At 34.0% G+C, this 25170-nt stretch overlaps 3 protein-coding genes across 4 annotated transcripts; all 3 read left to right on the forward strand.

Annotated features, from left to right (window-relative positions):
- Nucleotides 1-9289: 9289 nt before the first annotated feature.
- LOC127103559 (uncharacterized) lies at nucleotides 9290-12795 on the forward strand. Its single transcript, XM_051040810.1, has 3 exons — nucleotides 9290-11586; nucleotides 11665-11976; nucleotides 12063-12795. The coding sequence occupies exons 1-3, from the start codon at nucleotides 9290-9292 to the stop codon at nucleotides 12793-12795; spliced, it is 3342 nt and encodes a 1113-aa protein (XP_050896767.1).
- A 597-nt stretch (nucleotides 12796-13392) lies between these two features.
- Nucleotides 13393-17019, forward strand: LOC127103560 (uncharacterized). Its single transcript, XM_051040811.1, has 5 exons — nucleotides 13393-14081; nucleotides 14231-14357; nucleotides 14460-14738; nucleotides 14845-14946; nucleotides 16528-17019. The coding sequence occupies exons 1-5, from the start codon at nucleotides 13393-13395 to the stop codon at nucleotides 17017-17019; spliced, it is 1689 nt and encodes a 562-aa protein (XP_050896768.1).
- A 1738-nt stretch (nucleotides 17020-18757) lies between these two features.
- Nucleotides 18758-21934, forward strand: LOC127102485 (probable fatty acyl-CoA reductase 4). 2 transcript variants are annotated; one of them, XM_051039852.1, is made up of 10 exons: nucleotides 18758-18956; nucleotides 19061-19164; nucleotides 19254-19456; nucleotides 19541-19641; nucleotides 19722-19923; nucleotides 20024-20185; nucleotides 20297-20378; nucleotides 20727-20996; nucleotides 21332-21459; nucleotides 21555-21934. In XM_051039852.1, exons 1-10 carry the CDS (start codon nucleotides 18878-18880, stop codon nucleotides 21706-21708), a joined length of 1485 nt encoding a protein of 494 aa, XP_050895809.1. In that variant the 5' UTR covers nucleotides 18758-18877; the 3' UTR covers nucleotides 21709-21934. The 2 variants fall into 2 exon arrangements, with proteins under 2 accessions (XP_050895809.1, XP_050895810.1); XM_051039853.1 differs by having other exon boundaries at nucleotides 19737-19923.
- The last annotated feature ends 3236 nt before the right edge of the window (nucleotides 21935-25170 follow it).

Raw genomic sequence — 25170 nt, forward strand, 5'->3', positions numbered from 1 at the left:
ATCAAGAGTTGGAAGCTTGTTTGCCTTGGAAGCCCTAATCCATATGGGTATCTTGTGTGACTTATTCAACAAGTTTCTTTAACAAGTGATCAAATATTTCAAGGGATATTTCATATTACATCATCTGATGCATATATGATCCTCCATGAGTCCCAAAAGTCAGGCTCGCAAGATGGTTCATGTTGGTTGACCAGAGAAAATTAACTGGGGTTCCCTAGACCCTATCTACTACAATTTTTGTCATATAAAAATGATTCCAAGAGCAAAGTTACTTAAACTGACATTCCAAACAACTTTCATGTTGAAGTCAAGAACTAGTTTTTCTTGGAAAGTCATTTTTATGGTGAAAGATTATAGGTCATTTTGTCTAAATCCTAGTTTGGAAATCAACTTCTCAAGACCATAACTTGCTCAATTTTTATGAGATGAAGGCCATTAAAATTACATGATCAAATTCAATATGTATAATTAAACTTTTATGTTTGGAGGAAGTTCTAATTCAACTTTAAAGTGCATGTGCCAAGAGGAAACATTATAGGTCACTTTGGACCACTACCATTCGACAAGTGATTTTCCTCAACTTCTAAAATGCATAACTCCTTCATTCCAAATCCAAATAAGGTCAAATTTGTGACCAAATTTAAGAGGTTTGAAATAGGTACAAATCCTATGAAGTAACATTTTCCATTTGAAGTCCATATCAAAAGTTATTCAAGATAGAAGAAGTGAACATTTGACTTGGTACTTAGAAAAATTTCAAATATGTTTGATTTCCCAAACTTCCACTCAAAATTTCTCATGATCCAAGCTTCAAATGGAAAAATGTTCAACATGAAAGTTGTTCCCCTGGATCTCACCTTTCTGAAAAGTCCAAGATTATCTCATTTGGATCAATATTGAAGGACTTGCACATGGGTGCAATGTAAGGTACCATTTGGAAGAATTTCATGATCCAGTTCAATTCAACAATGCATGGCTTAATGCAACACTTTCAGCATGACTTATGCATGATTTTGGAACTTCGCAAATGATTGTTTGGGTTTTGTGCATGCCCATGCTAGCTCATGAACAAACTTGTTATTTTTGAACATTTGAAAGAAAGTGTGTGGAAATCAATTGCATTGGCTATAAATAGGAGTTCATTGTGATCAGAACTCCATCAGCACCTTGCCCAAGCTTTGCTAGCTTAATCCAAACCCTCCATTGCATAGAATTTTTGAAGATTTCTTTTGAAATCGAGCTTGAACTTCATCTTCTGTTAGAAGTTCAAACTCCAGAAATTTACTTCCCTTTTCATCTCAATTGGTTTCTGCAAGCAAGAGGAAGAGAAAGCAAACAAATCCAGATCAAAATCAAGTGAATTTGAAGCAACTCGAATGTGATTTTTCAGAAACTTCGTCTCTTTGATTCTCTCTCAATTCTTCACCATTCTTTGTGATTTTTGGTTGTCCGAAGTCCTACCAATGTAGGCAACAAGATTGAGTTGCTTTGAGGTCAAATCGAAGCAACTCAGTTCATGATCCTGAAAATTCAAATCCCTGTATCTTTCTATATACTTGGAATTGGAGAAAATTGAGGCCAGATTCGAGCTCCTGAGCATTTTTTTCTTTGAATCCATGTCCTTGTTTTTTATTTTAGTGATGGTTGATGGTGGACCATTCCGGTGAGGTCCCCCAGAGAAGAAGACCGGAGCCCTAACTCCGGTGGTGTATTGTCATGCCTCTCAATCATCAGATCTGTTTAAATTGTTTTAATCATGGCCTTTGGTTTTAAATACCAAGTTTGCAATGCGTTGACTGCAATGCATCATGGAACGCGCCCGCTTAGCCATCAGATCTGCCACCTCAATTAATGAGGGAGATCTCATGGCCCTTGTTTTTTATTTTATTTTTTATTTTTATGTTTAATCCATTTATTTTGATTAATTCATGTTAATTTCATTTTTAATCCAAAAAATATGGGACTTTCATCAAAAATCTTTAAATATTTTCTCCTTTCATTTTCTGAATTAAATTATTTTTTGGATTAACCTTGATATTTTTCATGAATTAATTGTTTTTGTGCATATTTTAAATTGTTTAAAAATACTTCTGACTTTTCAAAAATCATGAAAAATTTTGTCTAAGGTCCTTTGACCTTGTTTGGACGAGGGTAAATCTCTTGGCCATTTAATTGGTGTTTGGAAGAGATTTTAGGTTTTGACCAAATTAAATTAAATTTAAATGAATTTTTAATTTGATTAATTGTGCAAAAATTATGTTGAGACATTTTTATTGACTTGTGATGTTTGACTAGGTGTTTGGGCCTTGATCAAGGTTGATTTGACTTTTGTTAGATTAAAATCGTTGGATTTAGGGGATTGATGAAATGTACATTTCATCTCCCAAAATAAATGAATGATTTTAATTTGATAAAATTCCTCCCATGACGAATTTGTGTGTCTCTCACCTCCCTTTCCTCTTCATCTTCAATCCCATTCTTTCCCATCCCTTTCAGTTACCAATGAAATCTCAAAATCCCAAGGCTAATTGGTTCATCAATAACTTTGTGTTAGATGAACCAATAAAAGTATGGATGAGATAGGTCCATCCCTTTTGATCTTTTCTTTTACTGTATGGTATATTTTAGGAGTTTGGTTCATTATACCAAATCTCTAACATGCATTAGAACCTAAATTTTTATTTCCCGGCCTCAGATAGTTGTGACTTCTACATAAGTCCAATTACGATTGCTTAACATAGAGCTAAATTTGACCCTAAAGGCATAACATTCTAGTAAGTGAGATTGTAAGTCTCCCCTCTTTCATGGTATTGTGTGGAAACTTGGTCTTTTTTCCTTCCTTTGGAAGATGTCTTGGTTCAAGGATCCATGCATGTGAATAGATGGTTGAGTGTTCTCCAAAGAATGACTTAATCAATTGAAAAGCAAAATTCCACTAACATCTAATTAACTTTGACTAACACTAAATTTTATTAATATTGATTTTACTTTCAAGTCATTTACTTTATGCAATTCAATTTCTAGTCATTTACCATCCATTGTCATTTACATATCATTTAACTTGTTTATGTTTATTCCATTTTCACTTTGCTCATTTGAGCCATATATTGTGATTGTATATATTTGCTTGTACATTTTGTTTGTGTTTGTGGTCTTAGGACCTTAAGATACCTAATAAACAACAAAAAAACCCTAAAAAATGTTTGTGTGGACTGTTGGGTTTGATCTGAACTTTTGGACTTAGGACTAGGAAACATTCCATATGCAAAAGGACTTGGACAATGCCAACATTTTGATACCAATTTATTGTGATTTGAGCCTTCATCTGATGCAACTATTGGGACCTATTTGAACTTATCTGCTACATGGTCTTGATGCAACTGTTATTTTGAGCTTATGTTTGATGCATTATTCTGAGTTAATCAAGGAGTATATTATCTGATACATGAGAAGACAAAAGAAGATTGTTAGCTATTGATTTGCTTGCTTTGATGTGGTCATCTTTATTTGATGCCTTGTTCTTCATATTGCCAATTGCTTGTGGATACTTTCTTGATTCAAACTCCAAAGAGAAAGTGCATTTTCTATATGACATTCTTGTCTGTTGGATTGCATCCCATTGGTCAGATCTTTTCAACTCTTAAATTTTAATTTTATGCTTAGGATTAATCTCTTCATCTTCTCCCACTTCTTCAATTTTAAAATCTCTCCCCCTTTTCAAAAAAATTCTTTGCTTGTGATTTCAAACTTAGACATGTTTTAAATTAGAAACTTTGGTCTTATGCCAATGAATCTTCAACTCTTTTCTTAATCAAAACTTGTAAATGAACTTAACCATATTGACTTAAAAATTTCAAAAGACAAAAAGAACTAACACTCATTCAAATTTCTGGGCCCTTTGTGCCTCTTTTAAACTTAAATTTTGATTAAAAGAAATTCACTCATTTTAAAATTGTTACCATGAACTACGAGGTTATGATCCCTCATTTTTATGTTAGTACGTAGGCACATGTCCGAAGGTCTTGTCAAACATTAAAATATAATCAATGAATTCTTTTCTCATCCCCACACTCTATTTTTCTCAAATATTTTTTATACCAAAAACACATACACACATAAAAAAGGGCTCCCTAGGAGTACCTAGGAGACTTTGGGTGTTAACACCTTCCCTTTGTGTAACCAACCCCCTTACCTGTAATCTCTGGCATTTTATTAGTTTTGATTTGAAAACTTCTTATCTTTGGGTTTTTTTCGTACTTTTTCCTTTTTCTTTGGAAATAATAAAAGCGCGGTGGCGACTCTGGTTTTATTGACGTTAAGTTTATTCATAGCTTAATGGTCATGAATTTACCGCTACAATATGCATAACTCGTTAATAACACACAAAAAAACCATAGTCTTTTAGGGGGCGTTAGCCATATATTTGATGTTCCTCGCAATTAACATCCCCACATTTATTGGATCGTCATGTAGAAATTCGATGAGGGCATGACACCCTTTCACAGAAAATTCTGACTGGTTAGAAACTGCCTATAAGGTTTGGACTAGAAAGGATGCCGAAGCCTTAGGTATAGGTTGCATCTTTCTAGTCCTAAGCTTGATATACTTGTCTTGTGCCATAATCCACTAAGCCCCCGGATTACAAAACTCCGCTAACATTGCTTGACTCATCTCATCTGAAAGACAAACATTCCTCCTAGTTTGAAACTGCGACTAGGAAGAGCTTTGAGACGAAGAAGAGAATTAATTGCTTGAGGAGAGTAACTGACATGTTTACCTCGAACATATGATGAATAATACTGAGGTTCTCGGTTGGCGGCATTTTCATAAAACTCAAATCCAATGGACTGATTTTTTTTCCTTAATCAACTTATTCAAGTGTGTCCACCCTCTCGTTTCTAGAAAGTCACACAAATCTTCGTAACCACTCAGATTTTCCATATCAAAAGCACACTTCCTTATCAGTGTATACTCCTTGATTTGTAGAATTTTTTTGCACTTGCTTGAGTTGCAAACTGATATGTGTGGTATTCTAAGGCAGTTTGAGAAGCTGAGGCAGATGATGTTGGTCCACCAGAGGTTCGTCTTCTTTTTTATGGGGCCAAATTTTCTGCAAAGAGTTGAAAAACAATAAGTAGATGTGAAAATAGAGTAAGGTTAATGAGAATAAGAGAGAATTAGAGGTGGGATGTAGAGAAAAAATGGAAAAAGGCCATTTTTGTAGAGCTTTAGCGTGCCTAGTACGCCCGCATTGAAGTCTAACGCGCCCGCATTGGCCAACGGTCAAATCCAACAGTTATATCCACAACAAGCATAATGTGCCTGCGCTATGCAGTAACGTGCTCACGTTGAAGGCCTGACGCGCCCACATTAAACCTTCTAGAAAACTCCTTTTTTCTGCGCATAATTCTTCTCTCACACATTGCTTCCTTGCTACTTGATACTTCCACATCCCTTTTAAGTATTCTACACATACAACACACACATTAAAAATACCAAACACCTAAAAACACAAAACATGCTAACATTTAAAATTAACTAAAATTAAATGAACACAAATGAAATTAAAATAAGTTACCAATTCATGGGTTTCCTCCCACACACCGCTTGTTTAAGGTCACTAACTTGACTCAAGAGCCTAAGGCTCTACGAGCATTGGAGACACCATCTCCAATGCTTTTTCAGTATGTGGCAAGACTCTCAACTCATTGCCCATAAAAATGAAGACCTTTAAGTATCCAGGATCCTTCACTTCAACACTTTCATCCTCATAAATATTCTGAATTATGTAAGGCACAAATGACTCAAACGTAAACATGCCCAAAAGTCCCTTTAGTCTAGACATCCGCCATCGGACCCTCAATCCAACTTTCAATTATGTTCTTGTCAGCTTTTGCTTGTCGAGTGATTTTTTTTATCTTGCTCACCTTGTAGCATTAAGGTTGTTCATATTGGTACTTTGTGGATTTAAACACACACTACTAGAATAAGTCATTTTAGCCTCCTAGTTTAGAGTCGGCCACCGACACGGACACTATTAGTGTCGGCTAAGCCTACACTAACGGACTCTATCTACGTACATCACTTAAGACAAGTTATTTTTTTTAATAGTGTCGGCCAAACCGACACTACTTGTTATGTTACCTTTGAAGAATGTTTGATTAATTTATTTAGGGTCGGTGTGACCGACTCTATCTAGTAGCATTATTTTTTAATTAGTATTTATTTACTTAGAGTCTGCTTAGCCGACGCTATTATTATAACATATAATTCTTCCATTTATTTATCTATAATATGTATATATATTTAAGGTTTAAGTATTTTATTTATTAAGTAGAGTCCGCTTGGCGGACGCTAAGGAATTTTCTAAAAATTGCGCGACAGCTTATTTCCCTCTTTCCTTTTCCCTAGTCATTTTTCACTCTCCCTCCATTTCATTTCACAACACGAAAATCCTAATTCCCAATTTCGTGAATCCGTTTTTTCCCAATTTCGTGAACCGATTCGTGAATCCCTAATCCGTGAATCCATTGAAGAATCCCTAATTCAAAATCCCTCATTAAAGGGTTTCTGAATCATCAAAGGTAATGCATATTCGGTGAATCCCTAATCCGTGAATCCTTTTCGATGTTTATACATTTGTGTGCGTGGTTGTTTGCCCAGGCTGTCTATTCGGTGATATCTTGCTGTAGGAGGGAATCCTCTCCTCTTATATGCGATTTGTGTGCGTGGTTGTTTGCTGTTAATGTTTGTTCGTTGATATGGTTTGTGTAACTTTGATAGCTTGATTATTTTAGCTCGCCAACTCTTTTCTTAACTGTTGATAGCAATCTGTCTCCTTCCACTGTGGTTTGCTTAATTTTCCTGTCTTATGTAGTAAATTGGTTTTATTTTCTTTTTCTATCTAGTGAAGAATCAAATTAGATTTTTTTTTCATTTAATCAAGAGCTTTATATGATTTTGAAAGTTATTATCATGGTCTGTAAATGATCGCTGAAACTCAAATTTGAGCAGGGAAGCTGAATGTTTGATAGTGTTTTATGAAGTTCTAGGTTCTGAGTGTTTTATCTCTGTCCAACATAACCAGAATTGCATTAATTTCTGTATGGTGCTCTAATGTAAAGTTGATTTGATGATGTTTACAATGATTTCTAATGCCTTGCTATTGCAAATCTAATATGATATTGGTTGATGTTTGCTCTATCATGTGTTTATGAAAGGTTTGAAAATAGCTTGTAAAATTCAATTATTCTACTGCCAGATAAAGCTAATGTGATTGTTTTTCCCTAAGAAAAGAATGTCTTTTAATTTTATTCTCAATTGATTTTGTATGTTAGTTCACAAGATTGGAAGGCAAGACTAAAGATTCCACCAGCTGATACACGCTATAGGACAGAGGTATGATTACAAACAATTTAAAGCTGTTATCATATATATTCCAAGTGATTGTTTATTTAAATTATGTATTATGCTTTGGTTTTGGTCATATATTTTGTTTAAGAATTGCAATCTTTGAGTTTGTCAGGAACAGTACGCATCCCTTGTTGGAGTTGATTCTCTGCATTGGTTTTAGCTTTCATTTTGTTGAGTCATGTCATTTTTAGTGCCCTATGGCCTGTGCTCAGTGCCTTTTAGACATTTTATTTGATATGCCATTTTTCAGTCATTAGATCATTACGGCTTAGAATTTAGAGTATAAACATGCTTGATGAGAGTATAAACATGCCATTTTTCAGTCATTAGATCATTACGGCTTAGAATTTAGAGTATAAACATGCTTAGAATTTAGGGGAATATTCGTTTAAGGAGACTTATTGTACAATTATGGATGGTTTGCTAAGAGGTATCAGGGTTGAAAAAGAACTAGCGTATGCTTGGAACAAATTTGTTTCATTAAGAATGTTTGTGCTTGTGTGGAGAATTTGGCAAAACAAAATCTCGACTACAATTAACTTATAAAAAAGAGGCATCTTAGTTGAATATCAAAATTCATGTCTGTTTGCCTGTGGTAGTGAAGAGAATGTCTCACACATTTTCTTCCAAAGTCCGCACGCGTTTTTGGTATGGAGTGAGGTCCAAACATGGCTGAAGGAAGGTTGTCTATGTGTCTCATTTTTCTAGGATACATATGGAATATTAGGAGAAGATGAAATGAGAAGGTGTTCAGAACATCAGACTGCAGGGTAGTTAATATTATGGAAGAAATTCAATTGAACTCTTGGAAATGGCTATCGGCTAAAGTGAAAGGTTTCTCATATTCTTTTTGGCAATAAATGTCATTTCCGAAAGAATGTTTGGGATGGATCATGTAAAGGGTGGGAAGTCTCTGTGTTTTTGAGTGATACAGTGAATTTGTCAGGAGCAGCAGGTGTTAGAGGCGGCTTTCAGTTGTTACTGATGTTGTTGGCTTCTGTAGACGTAGTCATGCTGCAGCTAAATCAGTTTAAAAGCCTGTTGCTGTATTCTTTCAAGCATTTAGTTTAGGGGTAGCAATGTTTTATTTTCTGTTCTAGTGGAATCAAGTGGGAGAGTGGGAGAGGAGCTGTAGTGTTGTTGCTGGATGGACTTGCTGGTTGTTTTTCTACCTGTGCTTTTTGCTTTTGGAATCCTTTTTTATTTGTGGCATTCCTTATGCCTCTGTTTTCAATACAAAAGGTTGAGTTTTGGCTTTCAGGGAAAAAAACCTTCCACTAGCAAAAGCATATTGCAACTCAGATACAGGCAGCCAATAATATGTAACACTTGTGAAAAAAGACTTGCGAATTGTTTATACTCCATTGTCAATCAGCCAGGAAACAATCTGATACGATTGTTGATTTTCGTTCTACATATGTGACACTTGCGAATTTTTGATCCACACTCTCTGCAAGTCTGCATTTGAATCACTTGTTAATGATCATTGAATGTATATGAAGCATATGGTTCGGTTTACATTAAAAAATAAACTAAGAATTAAGGCTTACATTGTTTTAGTTAGATTTCAGGAAGTGAGTACAATAGCTTATTGGATTTGTTAAAATATACAGCAGCTTATTGGATTTGTTTTAGTCTGAAATAATAATGTACAATAGTATTAAAATTTGGTATGTTCGTCATGTTTAATTTTTGAACCACTGAAAATAAAATAAAAATCCCTTGGAATGCATGTATTCTATTCTCTCCTAATACCCATTAGGAAGTTATCTGGTTTTCTCCTAATACCCATTAGGAACTTATCAGCCATTCATTTTTGTCTAATATATGTTTTAATTTTCAGTGGTTGACGAGTTAATTGTTTGCCTTATAGAAAATGGATCGTACTTGGATGTACGATAGAGTATATTCCAATAGACACGGATTGAAAGAAGAGTATGTTCGCGGGGTTAAAGACTTCGTAAAGAGGGCTTTGAAACAACCTATTTGTAAATCTGAGGGAGGGATAAGGTGTCCGTGTATAAATTGCAAGTGTCTCAAGATAAGAACACCAACTAATGTTAGACTTCACTTGTATCGAGATGGATTTCAACGAGACTATTGGATTTGGACTCAACATGGAGAAGTAGAGCTCAATGTTAATACAAGGAATGATTCAAATAGTAGTGAGCATGTGCATCATGATGACCAAATTGAGGCAATGAATCAGATGGTGTATGATGCTTTTAGGCCTTATGGAGTATTCTCTCACGTGAATGATAACATAGAAGTTGAGGAATATACGGAGGATGAGTTTCCCAACGAAGATGCCAAACGATTTTATGACAAGTTGATATCTTTCAACAAGCCCATTTATGAGGGAGCTACCCAATCAATATTATCAATATCTACTCAACTTCTTGAAATTAGGTCTAATTGGCATGTACCACAAAAAGGTTTAGATTTTGTTGCACAAATGCTTAAAAGTGTATGTCCAGTTCAAAAAGGCTTGCCCGATAACTATTACCAAGCAACACAGTTGGTATCTAAGTTAGGGCTAAAGGTTGAGAAGATTGATTGTTGTAAGAATGGTTGTATGTTATATTACAAGGATGATAGCAATCTATCAGAGTGCAAATTTTGTAATGCTCCTAGGTTCATTCCTCGCAAGACTGGCATGGGAAAGTACAAAGATATCCCAGTGAAGAGAATGTTCTACTTCCCAATCATTCCCAGATTACAAAGATTGTATGCATCAACTGAGTCGGCAAGTGAAATGAGATGGCATCACATGAACAAAAATAGTTCCAACATCCTTCGCCACCCGTCAGATGGAAAAGCATGGAAACATTTTGATAGTGTATATCCTGACTTTTCTAGGGAACCCAGAAATGTAAGGTTGGGTCTGTGTTCAGATGGTTTTACTCCTTACATTCAAGCGTCTGCTTCTCCATACTCATGTTGGCCAATAATAGTTACTCCGTATAATCTCCCCCCTGAAATGTGCATGACCAAACCATACTTGTTTTTGGCATGCCTCATACCCGGACCTAAAAACCCTAAATTAAAGATAGATGTCTACTTGCAACCATTGATTGATGATCTACATCGATTGTGGTCCAATGGAATATTGACCTATGATATATCTACAAAACAAAACTTCATCATGAAAGCCTGCTTGATGTGGACAATTAATGATTTTCCAGCCTATGGTATGTTATCTGGATGGGGAACACAAGGTAAATTGGCATGCCCTCATTGTATGGAACACACTGATGCTTTCACCTTGAAAAGTGGCCATAAGAATTCCTGGTTTGACTGTCATCGTCGTTTCTTGCCATCTAATCACTCCTTCAGAAGGAGTAAAAGAAGTTTCCTAAAAAATAGGGTTGTGACCAATGAGCCACCTCCCATTTCCACAGGGAAAGATATATGGGCGGTAATAAGTAATTTTCCAAAAGTTACTGAAATTGGATGGGAGGCGAAATGGAAAGAATTCGAAGGGTATGGAGTGGATCACAATTGGAAAAAGCGAAGTATTTTTTGGGATCTCCCATATTGGAAGGATAATTTGTTAAGGCATAACCTCGATGTGATGCACATAGAAAAAAACGTCTTCGATAATATATTTAATACTGTCATGAATGTTAAGGATAAAACAAAGGATAATGAAAAGGCAAGAGAAGACTTGGCTAAATTATGCTTTCGCGGGGACTTGGAGCTCCAACCCTTAGAAAACGGAAAGAATGGTAAACCAAAGGCTAGTTACACTCTAACCAAATCTGAAGCCAAGTTGGTTTGTAAATGGCTTAAGGAATTGAGAATGCCAGATGGCTATGCTTCAAACCACAGTAGGTGTGCGAATGTAGAAAAGGGTACGGTGCATGGGATGAAGAGCCATGATTGTCATGTTTTCATGGAATGTTTACTCCCAATTGCATTCCATTCATTGCCAGATTTGGTTTGGAAACCATTAACTGAGCTAAGTCGATTCTTTAAAGATCTTTGTTGCAATACATTGAGGATGGACGACTTAATTAAGTTGGATGAGAATATTCCAATTATCATATGCAAGTTGGAAAGGATTTTTCCACCAGGTTTCTTTGACTCAATGGAGCATCTTCCAATCCATCTTGCCAAAGAAGCAATTCTAGGTGGTCCAGTACAGTACCGATGGATGTATCCATTCGAAAGGTAATTGTTGTGGTTGATTTTATTAAGTTATTGCATGTTTATCATAAATTAATAAACGTGGAATGATTGAATGTGCAGATTTATGGGAGTCTCAAAGAGGGCAGTGACAAATAAGGCTAGAGTTGAAGGTTCCATATGCAGTGATTATATACATCGCGAGACAAATTACTTTTGCTCTCATTATTTCAACTCTTTCCGTTTGTTGCCAACCATAAATCTTAGTAACAAACCTCATTTAGACAATGATGACATTCTACCTACAATGTCCATTCTACAAAGTGGCGGTCGACCAAGTGGGAAGTCACGAAAATATTTTCTATCTGATAAGGAATGGAAGTCTTCACATGTGCATGTCTTGATAAATTGTGATGAGGTTAAACCATATCTTGAGTAAGTGTGCATCATAATATATTCAATCAAATTATTGATGCATATCATAATAGATATTTACTTATGAATCGTGTGATTTATTTCAGCATATTCTTAGAGAACCACTCTCTAGATATAGAAGATTCATCTGGGCGCATACATATAGAGTTTCCCATATGGCTGAAGAAATATGTAAATGAGGAGACAAATGGAGTTACTAACCAAGATATAATTGCCTTGTCTCGCAGTCCTGCATCAATGGCCATATCATGGAACATGTATTTTATCAATGGGTACAAGTTTCATACTGAAGAATTGAGCAAAGGTAGAAAAACTAGCAATTGTGGTGTGCACGTGAAAGGTCTTGCAGAAGGAGGAAATACTGATTTTTATGGAATAATCAAACATATCTTTGAGCTAGATTACTTTGGTCTGAAGCATAAGATTCCAGTTTTTTATTGTGAATGGTTTGATCCAACAAGGAATACGGGCACAAAGGTTCACCCACAATATAAAACTGTGGATATTAAGATGGATAAACGTTATCGTCCTTATGATCCTTTCATCCTTGCGCAAAATGCAAGACAAGTGTATTATGTCCCATATCCAGAAATGTGTAGAGATATGCGTGGATGGTGTGCGGCAATCACCACAAAACCAAGGGGTCGCGTAGAGATTGACAACATAGAGGATGAAGTACCTTATCAATCTGATGGGATGTTACCGGCGCTACCCAATGTAGAAATTGAAGCAATATCTTGTTTGCGTGACATGTCACAATTAGATGTGTTTGAAGAGATTTTTGATTGCTCTACTAGTGAAGCAGATAGAGGGCATTGATGAAGATAAATTAAGTCGCTGTGCATTTATCTTTTCCCTGTAGAGAACTTTTTCTTTGTTTACCCATCCTTTGTTAGCAGCATTCCTTTGTATTTGATTACAGGGTTTCTATAATGGAATATTTGAACACTGTAGATTTCCTTGATTAATGGATTTTCTGATGACTTCTGAGTACTTTCTATTTTGTCCTTTTTCGGTTGCATTTCTGTTTCCCACTTTGCAACCTTTTCCTTCAATCAGATGCAGGTAGGATATCGTACTAAACTTTTCATTTTGATATATCATTGTAACTTGATGCTGCCAAGTATAGACTGTTAAATTACATTTGCGAGGAATTATTTTATATTATCATATCCACTGTTGTGTAAATGTATCTTATGCATTCTTTCCACTGTTGTTTTCAGAAGTGATGCTTTCACAATTGATGAAATAATTTGCAGTGACTTTACTATGCATTTGTTGAACTAAAATTAATTTAATATTATACTCGCCACATCTTTTCTTTTACTTTTAATTTTATCAGAAACTGCATTTGATAATGTTATGATACTGTTAAGAGTGTGACACTAACTAATCCTTTTATTTTTATGACAACAGATGACTAAAAGAGGTGGAAAAGCTAAGGTATTAGCACCAGGAAAACTTCAAGAAGAACGAAATCGCATAATTAACAAGAAGCATATCGTTAGGAAACCTGCTCAAACAACATTGTCTATGCAGGATGCATCATCGGCACCAACACCAGCTCAGGCAGCACCGTCCGTGCAGGTTGCATCGTCGATGCCAACATCAGCTTCGAAAAAATCATCTGTGCAGGCTGCATCGTCGATGCCAACACCAGCTCAGGAAGCATCGTCCGTGCAGGTTGCATCATCAATGCCAACATCAGCTTCTAAAAAATCGTGTGTGCAGGCTGCATCGTTGATGCCAACACCAGCTCAGGCAGCATCGTCCGTGCAGGCTGCATCGTCGATGCCAACACAAGCTCAGGCAGCATCGTCTGTGCAGGCTGCATCGTCGATGCCAACACCAGCTCCAACTGTAGTACCTGTTCATGCCACTACCTCTGAGAAATTCAGTTTTATGCCTACTCCAACTTTAAGCCATCAAACAATGGTTGGCCCTCAAAGTATAAACCTTCAAACAATGGCTAGCCCTTCAAATTTGGCAGAGGAGGAAGATGTGGATGCTGATGAGGATGAGGCGGTGGGTCAAGAAACTATTACCCCTCTTGTGCCAACAATAGATGAGAATGGGAAAGTTATTATAAAACCATCTGGTACTGGGTAAGTCATATATATTCTCATAATTTAATAATTTAGTAGTTTTATTATTGTATTTTGTCTATAATATATATAACCTGTTAAGAAAGTTGAGAATATTACTATCCATATGATTCTTAATAATTTAGTAGTTTTATTATTGTATTTTGTAGGCTAGTTCCTGCCAAAGAAGTTGCTGGTGCCATTAATTATGCGATACGCAAACAATTTTATAAACCTATACATCATTGGTCTGCACTCGATCCTGATACGAAAGCTGATTGGTTTAAGTTGTTTGGAGTAAGTATTTATTGACTTTTGTCACTTAAGTTGATCAAATTATATTTAAAAAAGTAACTAATTGGTTATTAATATTAATTATGTGATTTTAATTATTTTTAGGAGAAGGTTTCGTGGGATCCTTTCGATCATGCATTTGTCTATAGTGCATTTGAAAAAAAAGGAAGAAAACGATTAAACGACATGTTGGGGAAGGCGAGGAGAAAAGGGACTCGACCTTCATGGATTGGTGATGATGCTTGGGTTGAACTTCAAACTTATTGGAAAAAGACCGAGTTTTTGGTTGTGTCTTCTCAAAACAAGACCAATCGAGCTTCTGCAAGAGGCGGAGCAGTCCACACCACAGGCCGTAAGGCTCATATTGATGTTGCACTTCAACTTGTAAGTAATAAAATCCTAAAAAATTATTATTATTATGAAGATTCTTTATATCTTGACAGTTTTACTCGTATTCTGTATTGATTATTGGATTATTTGATTTTTGTAGTCACGTGAACTTCAAAGGGATCTGCGTCCCGATGAGTTATTTTTAAAAACACACAAGAGGAAAAATGGTGAATGGGTTGACAGTCGTGCTGCATCTACTTATGTAAGTTCTCGTAACTATCAGTTTGAAATTCCTGCAATCAGTTTGCTGTGCTGTTTGATATTTGTTTTAGTTGCAGTCCTAACACTAACAGTCCTAACACTAACAAATATTTGTTGTAAGTTAGAACACCTTTTAATATATCCAACTATTTATCTGAATGAAAATGAATAGTACATCATACGATTCCATATACACATTATGTTACTTCAAGGCCTTCACCTACTGCAGATATATATTTGGTAGTTATATTTTACGTTCAAAATTCAAGAAACTAATGGGTAGCTATAGTTAGTTCGGTTGATGTTTAGAACAGTTAGAATTTGTTAAGTGAAGAAGTTAGTCTTGTTTTAATCAGTTAGTCAATGGGATACTACTATATGTTGTTGCATTAGCTCATATTTTGAATCAATTGTTATGTGATTTGGAAGTGTTTCAGACTGGTGCTGCAGTGAATTCGTTTAATGTGTTTATAAGTGGGAGCTGTCCACATCTTACTAGTCATTTTATAAGGTTGTGTTAGGCCCAGCCCAAATTTTAAGAAGTTTAGAGGTAAGTGGTCTATCTTTAGGCCTAATGCATGATAGCACATTATGATTTTGACTGATCCATATAGTCAACTTTACCTAGTAGCAAAAATCTTGGTTGTTTACACTTTTTCAATGACCATCTGGCTTGCATCTTCAGGTGTAAATTTTTGCAATCCTGAATTTGCGAACATCTTTTTCAATAATTTTCCACAACATAATCATAAAGGTCCTTTTGTGGTTTAAAGAGAGGTTTGGGAAGAGGTTAATAAATCTTTATACGCAAATCTCACCTTAGTATTGTTGAGTAGTAGCATACTGATATTGATATATGAAAGAAACTCATATCTATGGTTCAGAAAATAAAAGAATAAACACAGAATTTATTACTGTACCCTCTGAAAAATGATTCTCAAAACAGAGGAATTTATTTTACAATATACAGACACACAATACTCACAGTTTTTGCATAAATAAGAATAAAGGATTCCTATCCAAGAAATTCAAGAGTCTTGGTCTATCCAAATCAGTATTCAGTCCCAATTAATTGTCTTCTGATTTTTCCTTCAGTTTTCACTCGGTAACTGTCTAATCGCATAACTACTGCCTAATTCATAAAATAACCGCAGCATGTAATATATTACTATAGTTTGGCTACCATGGTTTGAATTGTTGGAAATAAATGAAAGTAGTTTGGCTTGTTTGGTTATTGACATCAAAAAACTATTAGGAAGTTAGTATGTTAGTTTATGACTATGAAGTGTAAATTGGTTACGAATTGAATGTTAAATGGAACCTGTTAAATTTTGATTATTGAACTGTTACAGAAATGGTGAAATACTTGGATAGAAGCTAATATGAAATGGTGAAATACTTGGATAGAAGCTAATATGAAATACTTGGATAGAAGCTAATATGAACTGTTATAAAAATCAACCTTTTAACAACATTTAACAAATTCTAACAATTCTTAACAGAGCACTAACTTCTAACCAACATATCATCTCTAAATTCTTAACAGAGCACTAACTTAGCATTATAATGTTTTGTTATGCAGAAGACTTTTAAAGAGAAGTTTGATGCAGAACTTCAGCCAACTGAAGAAGGGAATGGAGAGGTTGTTCAGGTGTTAGATGGAGAGCGTGTAAATCAGCTATGGACAGAGGCTGCTGGGGGCCGTAACCGTGGTCGGGTTTATGGCGCTGCAGATTTAGCTATTAATCTAAAACGTGGATCAAAAAGTTTTACCCAACAATCTCAAACTCCTCAACACTCTATGTTTGGGATGTCATTAGAAGCTGAAAGAGCAGCTAGAATTAGAGCTGAACAAATTGTCGAGGCTGCAACGACCCAATTACAAGAGGCTAACGAAGCAATGCGAGCTGCTACCGAGGCTGCAAAAGCTGCTACCGAGACTGCACAAAGGATGGAGAGGGAGATGAATGCTTGGAAGGAATTTATGATGAAGAAATTTGACACTTCAACTTTTGTATCACATTCTCATCATTATGATGACGATTTGGATGATCAATCATTAGATGAAGATTGATCTTGTACTTTTAGTAGAATGAATTAATCTCGGATGTGATTACTTTTTGTGTATGTTTTTTGGAAGTTAATGTGGGTAGAACTTTTGTAGTTACTTTCACGAATGTTTAAAATTGTTTCCAAATGTTTTACCATAAATATGATATTGTGGATTGAAAAAATTTGTTCGAGTGAGGTTGTCATGTTGCAACCCGTTATTGTCCTTTTTTGTTGAATTTAGAGTCGGTGTATGCAAGGCTAAATATTAGTATAGACTTTTCTATGTTGACTTTAGTGTCGGTGACACGGACGCTATCTGTTGACTTTTTTGTTAACTTTAGTGTCGGTGACACGGACGCTAAACATAATATTGACTTTTCATGATTTTGAAACAACATAGCGTCGGTTCCGTTAGTGTCCGATTTAGCCTCCGTCGCCCCGAGGCTACGTAGCGTCGGTGTATCTTTGGCCGACGTTACACAGTAGCTTCGCAACTTTTATTCAAGGCCCGACACCGACGCTAGACCGACGCTAACCACATATTAGTGTCTGTTTTTCCACAGTTAGCGTCTGTAAATGGCCGACGCTAAAAACAGTTTTTCTAGTAGTGACATTGAAGACCACTTATTCTTTGTTGAACATTAATGTTAACTCGTGAAAATACGCATCAATCAAAGCTCTCTTTGTTGCCAAGAATGACCTTCCAAAAATCAAGGGTGTTTCATCGTCTTCCAGCATGTCTAAAATCATAAAGTCGGGTGGAAATACAAGGTTATCCACCTTAACTAATACATCCTCCAATATTCCATAAGGATACGTTATAGATCGATCGACTAATATGAGGGTCATATTGGTAGACTCTGGCTCTCCACAACCCAAACTCCTTATCATTGAGAGTCGCATCTGATTAATACTTGCCCCCAAATCATAAAGAGCTTGGTCCACTTTCACAGGCCCAATAGAACATGGGATAGGGAACCTACCCGGATCAGTAAGTTTAGCTGAAAACTTCTTTTGAATTATATGGATATGACATTTGTTAAGAAGTGTGGTTGGGCCTAACTCAATCCTACAAAACCAGGTGGTAGAGTGAGGACTGTCCCCACTTATAAACACATGTTCAGGCCATATATTGTTCGATGTGGGACTCTTAACACACCTCCTCACGCCCAGGACTGAACATATAGAGCGTGGAAATAAATGGTGGGTGATCCGATAGCGGAAACCATAGTAGCTGGTCCACTGAATCTTAAACCAAGCTCTGATATCATGTTAAGAAGTGTGGTTGAGCCTACCTCAACCCTACAAAATCGGTTGTCAGAGTAATGACTGCCCCCACTTATAAACACATGTTCAGGTCATATATTGTCCGATGTGAGACTCTTAACAACATTTTCATCATCTCTTAGTCGTCGTTTTCCGAATAATAGCTCTTTCATAAATTTAGAATACACTGGCGTGATTGTGGTATGTATGCAGTTGAATTGAATTTGGATGAACACAAATTATTGATTTACCATGTGTGTCCGGATCTATTTCTTAGATTGTTTGGTTGGATATAGGTTATTTGGTTTGGTTATACCCTTCTGATTTTATTTTTATCAATTAATATGAGTACATTGTTTGGTGTGAATTCTGTAGTGGACCCTTTCATAAGTTGTCAATGATGGTCAATATTAGTACTTTCCATTTTTTTATTTATTTAATGAACTCATAGTCTTAACCGTAAAAATAAATATCAATCCATTCATGAAGAGAAAAATAAAACCCAATAATTTATACTCCAACTGAATTCAAACCTTTACATCTATATATAAATGATAACTACTATTGGATCATAACTCATTACACAACTTTGATAAGAAGTTCATTTCTCTAAAATGAACTCTGGAATGATGCAAAACTTTCTGAAGGGAAAGACTATTTTAGTGACTGGCACAACAGGTTTCTTAGCAAAAGGTACTATATTTATATAACTAATCTAGTTTGTAAATTGTAATATTAATGATGATTTTAATTGTCAAAATTATATATATCATTGTTGAGTTTATATCCTTTTCCAGTTTTTGTGGAAAAGATACTACGGATTCAACCAGAGATACAGAAGCTTTATCTTCTAGTAAGGTCTTCAAATACCGACTTGGCCTCAAATCGTTTGCAAAATGAGGTGCATTTTCAACATTCATTTGATTTTCTTATAAATATGCATTTTATGAATAAATACTGATGAGTTATTACATTGCTATTTTTTAATAGGTATTTAGGACAGATTTATTTCGACTGCTAAGAGAAAAGTTGGGTGGAGATTTTAATTCTTTCATATCAAAGAAGGTTGTGGCAGTTGCAGGAGATGTTGCTATTGAAAATTTGGGAATAAAAGATGAAAAGCTTAAAAATGTGATGTTTGAAGAGATAGACATTATTGTCAATTCTGCTGCAACTACCAATTTTGATGAAAGGTGATCGCAAAATGAAGGCAAAATCTTACTTTTATTTTTCTTGTCAAATAAATTGATTATTTTTTATTTAAAAAAATTCTGCAGATTTGACACTTCCATGGGTGTTAATACAATGGGTGCTTTACATGTCTTAAACTTTGCAAAAAAGTGTCACAAAATAAAGCTTCTTGTCCACATATCAACCGGTAACTATCTAAACAAAAAAAAATCAATTATTAATTATATAATAAGTTATTCATATATATTTATTAATTATTAATTCTAGCTTATGTGTGCGGAGAGGCTAAGGAAGGAGAATCAATTTTTGAAGAGAAAGCATTTAAAATGGGTCAATCTCTAAAAGGGACTTCAAAACTAGACATAAACACAGAAGTAGATTTGTTGGAGAAAAAACTAGATGATTTTAGAGCAATGAATGTGGATGAAAACACAATCAAATATGCATTGAAAGACTATGGGATTGAAAGGTTAATCAAATTTTTATTATACTTTTTAATGCTTATAGTTATTATGAATTGATCTAATATTGTTCTATATATGATCTCATATGAACTAATGCAAAAATAGAGCAAATTTGCATGGTTGGCCAAACACATATGTATTCACAAAAGCAATGGGAGAAATGCTTTTAGTGCATCATAAAGATAATGTTTCATTGATCATTATTCGTCCAACAATGGTAACTAGTACTATCAAGGATCCATTTCCTGGTTGGATTGAAGGTTTAAGGTATTTTTAGAATTTTAATATGTAATTGAAATTATATTTAAGTATAATTTTCGTTGCTAATTGTGTTTTATATATATATTGTGGTGATAATTGTTTTATTTGTGGTTACAGAACTGTTGATAGTATGATATGTGCCTTTGGCAAAGGGAAACTGCCATGTTTTCTTGGCCATCCCAAGACAGTTTTAGATATAGTAAGTTACAAGACTAAGTTCAAATCTACAAATTTTTTTTTATTTTGATGAAAATATTAGTGTTTTTCTTTTATATATTTACTCTCGATAGTTTTATTTTAAGTTTAAATTGTTGATTTATAAATATCAACAATTTATTTACATTAATATCTAATTGTAAATAAATATTTCTGCGAGAGATTGAACTATAGATCATTTACTTTTATTTAACACAATTATTACATCCTAGTCGAACTATTTCATCCACCGATTTATCTTTAGTAATGAAATATCTGAAAATATATCACATCAACAATGTTTGGAGAAATTGGAGTATAATGCAACTAATCATTTGATAATGATTTGTAGATGCCTGTAGATTTGGTCATCAATTGTGTGATTGCAACCATTGTTATCAACTCAAATCAAGCTCCTAAAAGCTTCATCTACAATGTTTCTTCTTCATTAAGAAACCCTCTTAAAATTTCTGATGTTCACAACATTTCACATCAATATTTCATGAAAACCCCTTGCATCAACAAAAATGGAAAGCTGATACTCGTCTCCAAGGGAATTGCCTTGAAAAGTTTGGCTGCTTTCAACATTTATACAGAGATCAAATATGTCCTCCCACTTAAGGTATGCTAGACCAACAACCTAGATTTTAAAAAGTAGTCCGCTGAAAAACAGATGCGACAAAACGGTATTAGAAGCTGCATAAGAAATTAAGGTTAATTTACGTCACCGATTAGAAAACTGATGCGATAAAACAGTATCAGAAGCTGCATAAAAAATTAAGGTTAATTTAGATCAACGACTGCAATCTGTATCGCAACACTTGTTCCAATCAAAATCGCAAAAGTCTTTACGCAAGTGCAACACTATCGTGATTATCAGCTATCTAAAAACCTTAGTATTAAAGGAAGCAATATAGTATTTTTACTAATTTAATCATTTTTTGGCATGTATTCAAGGTCTTACACTTGGTGAACAAGATGGTTTGCCATTCCTATCAAGATGTTTATGATGACAACTTCAAGAAAATTAGAATGGTGAAACGACTTGCAAAACTATACAAACCTTACGTGTTTTTTAAGGCAGTGTATGTAATTTCATTTCCTTTTCAATATAAATACAATGAATTTTATCTATATTTTTTTTCTTCATACTAATGAAAATATGATTTTTTTTTTGTAGCTTTGATGATACCAACACAGAAAATTTACGAAGGGAAACAAAGGTATATAACATGAAGGATGAGAATCTAGAATTTGACCCTAGTAGCATTAATTGGAAAGACTACATGATGAATACACACATTCCTGGACTTGTCAAATATGCGATGAAATAATTTCAAAATTAACTACTACTTCAAATGGCTGGAAATTGTTCTTTAGATCTTATTATTTTAATATTATTGATAATATGTAGCATGCTATTTCATGATTCTGATTATCCAAATATGAGTTTAGAGACATTGCTCTTTAGAGCTTGTTGTATTAAAAAGTATTGAGAATGAATTGTACTATTTCATATGATTACAAAGATTTAAATATGAACTTTGAGACGTTGCAAAAAAATAGAGAACGGATTCATACTATTTTATCAAAAATGAAGTTCTTATTGTTTTTGTTTTATATTTTAGAGAGTAAGATTCTACAAAGCTCTGATCATGGTTTCTTATAGGAGCATGTATGGGATTTTCCGAAGTGTAACCGAAGATAGAAATAATTGGACTTTGAAATTTAAACTACTAAAAATACTCGGTTTTTCTACGGAAACTTATCCACATGTTTACTGCGGTTTTAACTGCAACTTTTACAAATGAATAAAGTTTCCAACGAATTTGTATTTTGCAGCAAATTCCCGCATGCCGTTTTTTCTGCGGATATTACATTTTCAACCAGAGCCAAACTGCATTTTAATCCGCAGAAAATCTGCAAATTTTGTTACGGATTTTATTTGTAATAATTTTTAATAATTTTTTTAATATAAAAAATAAAATATTTGTTTTTGTATAAAAGTTTAATAGATTTATACGTTTCTAAAAATAATAAAAAGTTTTTATTTAAATTTTAGCAAAATTAATTTTAAATACAAACTTATTTCCTTTAAGATAATTTTGACACATATTAATCTCATTTAATACATACTTTTAAATTTCCATAATCGTGATAAGAATTTTTGAAAAATATTTATAAAATTAAGATGAGACTTTTAATCCCTATTTGTTCTATTTTACTAGTAATTTTAATTATTATTAAGGTGTTTTTAAGTTCTTTATTAAATTCAATTTCAATCAGATTTTTTTTAAAAAATATTTTGACTTAATATATATATATATATATATATATATATATATATATATATATATATATATATATATATATATATATATATATATATATATATATATATATATATATATATATATATATATATATATTTGAAGATTAAATAATATAATTTTATGGCGAATCCTTGACGTGGTGCTAATCGTAAAATTGATGATAATAATTCAAAAGCACACAAGCGTTTAGGTTACATCTTTAAAATTAGAAATGAGCAATTAATATTCGATTGAATTTTGGATTCCATTAATTTCACATGTTGAATTGAGTGCGTTAAAGGTGACCATGAGTGAATTGGTATATCGTTATCATGTTATTATCAAATGTATATATCATTGACGACATTCTTAAAAACTAGTATGCATGTATGCATTCAAATAAACCAATGTGGGATCATACTGTGACGCGAGTAGGATTAATATATTATAATGGGAAGAAACTAAGGATAATGTCGCATTCTTACACACACAATTTAGAGCCATACATGTTTTAAAGTCTATGTTTAATTTTATTTATTTACTAAAACAAGTTATTTTGATAAATAAATAAAGAATTTGTTAAATTTGTTTTCATTGTCATTATTGATATATGATATATTATTTATTATTGTTTTATTGTACTTCGTATAACAAAGCAGCCATACTGATTGGAACACGGACATGTCATTTTGGTTTGCGTGATTGTGCCCCTTAATTGTTTCATCCATTAACTTTTGTACATTTTTGTTCATGTTTTGGCTATGGTTTATAAATTTATACAAAACTTAAACATTTTAAGTGAGTAGTTGAAATGAAAAAGTCGTTAAAGTGACATCTTTTGTAAAAATTACTTATGAAAAATATTAAATGTTTTTCTGGTTGTGTGTATGTTTGTCCATGTGAGTATCAATTGATCCAAATGACAGTTTGTGGTTTGTCGATTTTCATACGCGTCTGTGATGATAAACATGTGATAATTAAAAGGTTTCAGATGTGAATAATAAATCAATCTAAAAAGGAATTTATTATTTGATATTTTTTTATTATAAATGTTTGACCGTTACAACAAGAGTACCACTAGCAGTTAATATTAATGTTCAAAGATTCAATATTGATGTTGCACTAAGTATCTTGAGATGAGTTATGTCTTTATTTGAAAAAATAGAAAATTCGGTTACAATTGCTTCAACATCTAGTATTATGAATAAGGTTCAGGTCCTTAATGGGATAAATTTTAAGGATCAGAATGAAAACATGGAAATTGTTCTTGCCTGCATGGATCTTGACCTTGCATTAAGGGTGGAACAACCACCTTCTCCTATGGAATCTAGTACCTCTAAACATGGGAAAAATTATGATAAGTGGGATCACTCCAATCACATAAGTCATGGTTTGGTCTGTTCTGAGGTCAATTTAGCTTTAGTACCAGGAAATACTTGGTGGTTAGACTTTACAACATCTAATAACATCAGTATTTCAATGACAGGTTGCCTGAACTACTGAAAGTCAAATGATGTTGAAAGATACATTTATGTGGGAGATGGCAAGTCGGTGGAGGTTGAAGTTATAGGGCATTTTAGATTATTGATATGTACCAGTTTTTATTTGGATTTGAATGACACTTATGTGGTTCCGTCATTCAGATAGAATTTAATTGCAGTTTCTTATTTGGATAAATCAGGTTACTTTTGTTCATTTGGAAATAATATGTTCAAGTTGTCTTTTAATTTAGATATTGTTGGAACTGGTTCCTTTATGGGTCATGATAATCTATATTTGTTTGACACTATAGCTACCTATGATGAATCCTTAAATGTGGAATCACGTGGAACTAAGCGTAAAATCGATGATAATAATTCAGGAGCATTATGGCACAAGCGTATAGATCACATCTCTAAAAGTATAGTTGAGTGACTAGTGTCCGATGAAGTTTTGGATTCCATTGACTTCACAAACTTTGATATTTGTGTTGAGTGCGTTAAAGGTAAACAAATCAAAACAAAGAATATGTTGCATATAGAGCTACATATGTCTTAGAATTAATACATACAGACATTTGTGGACCATTTCCCACACCGTCTTGAAATGGTCAATAATATTTTATATCATTTATAGAAACTATTCTAGATATGCGTACATATTTCTTATGCATGAAAAGTCTACATCATTGGATGTGTTCAAATCATTTAAGATTGAAGTTGAGAATAAAATCAAGAAAAGAATTAAGAAAGTCAAGTCTGACCGTGGAGGTGAATATTACGGCAGATTTGACGGTTCAGGTGAACAATGCCCATGGCCTTTTGCAAAATACTTGGAGGAATGTGGAATCGTCCCACAATATACCATGTCAGGATCGCCTAGTATGAAAGGCGTTTCTAAAAGACAGAGTTGGACTCTTAAGGATATGACAAGGAGTATGATTTGTCATTCTACCTTGCCAGAGTCACTCTGGGAATGACACTAAAGACTGTAGCTTACATCCTA

Source organism: Lathyrus oleraceus, chromosome 7, assembly GCF_024323335.1.
Source record: "Lathyrus oleraceus cultivar Zhongwan6 chromosome 7, CAAS_Psat_ZW6_1.0, whole genome shotgun sequence".
NCBI lineage: Eukaryota > Viridiplantae > Streptophyta > Magnoliopsida > Fabales > Fabaceae > Lathyrus > Lathyrus oleraceus.

Coding starts and splice junctions, on each gene's coding strand:
- LOC127103559 (XM_051040810.1), top strand. CDS start 9,290: ATGGATCGTACTTGGATGTACGATAGAGTATATTCCAATAGACACGGA. Junction 11,587..11,664: donor TGGATGTATCCATTCGAAAG/GTAATTGTTGTG, acceptor TTGAATGTGCAG/ATTTATGGGAGTCTCAAAGA. Junction 11,977..12,062: donor GAGGTTAAACCATATCTTGA/GTAAGTGTGCAT, acceptor GATTTATTTCAG/CATATTCTTAGAGAACCACT.
- LOC127103560 (XM_051040811.1), top strand. CDS start 13,393: ATGACTAAAAGAGGTGGAAAAGCTAAGGTATTAGCACCAGGAAAACTT. Junction 14,082..14,230: donor ATAAAACCATCTGGTACTGG/GTAAGTCATATA, acceptor TGTATTTTGTAG/GCTAGTTCCTGCCAAAGAAG. Junction 14,947..16,527: donor GTCGTGCTGCATCTACTTAT/GTAAGTTCTCGT, acceptor TTTGTTATGCAG/AAGACTTTTAAAGAGAAGTT.
- LOC127102485 (XM_051039852.1), top strand. CDS start 18,878: ATGAACTCTGGAATGATGCAAAACTTTCTGAAGGGAAAGACTATTTTA. Junction 19,642..19,721: donor TCTTGTCCACATATCAACCG/GTAACTATCTAA, acceptor TATTAATTCTAG/CTTATGTGTGCGGAGAGGCT. Junction 19,924..20,023: donor AAAGACTATGGGATTGAAAG/GTTAATCAAATT, acceptor ATGCAAAAATAG/AGCAAATTTGCATGGTTGGC.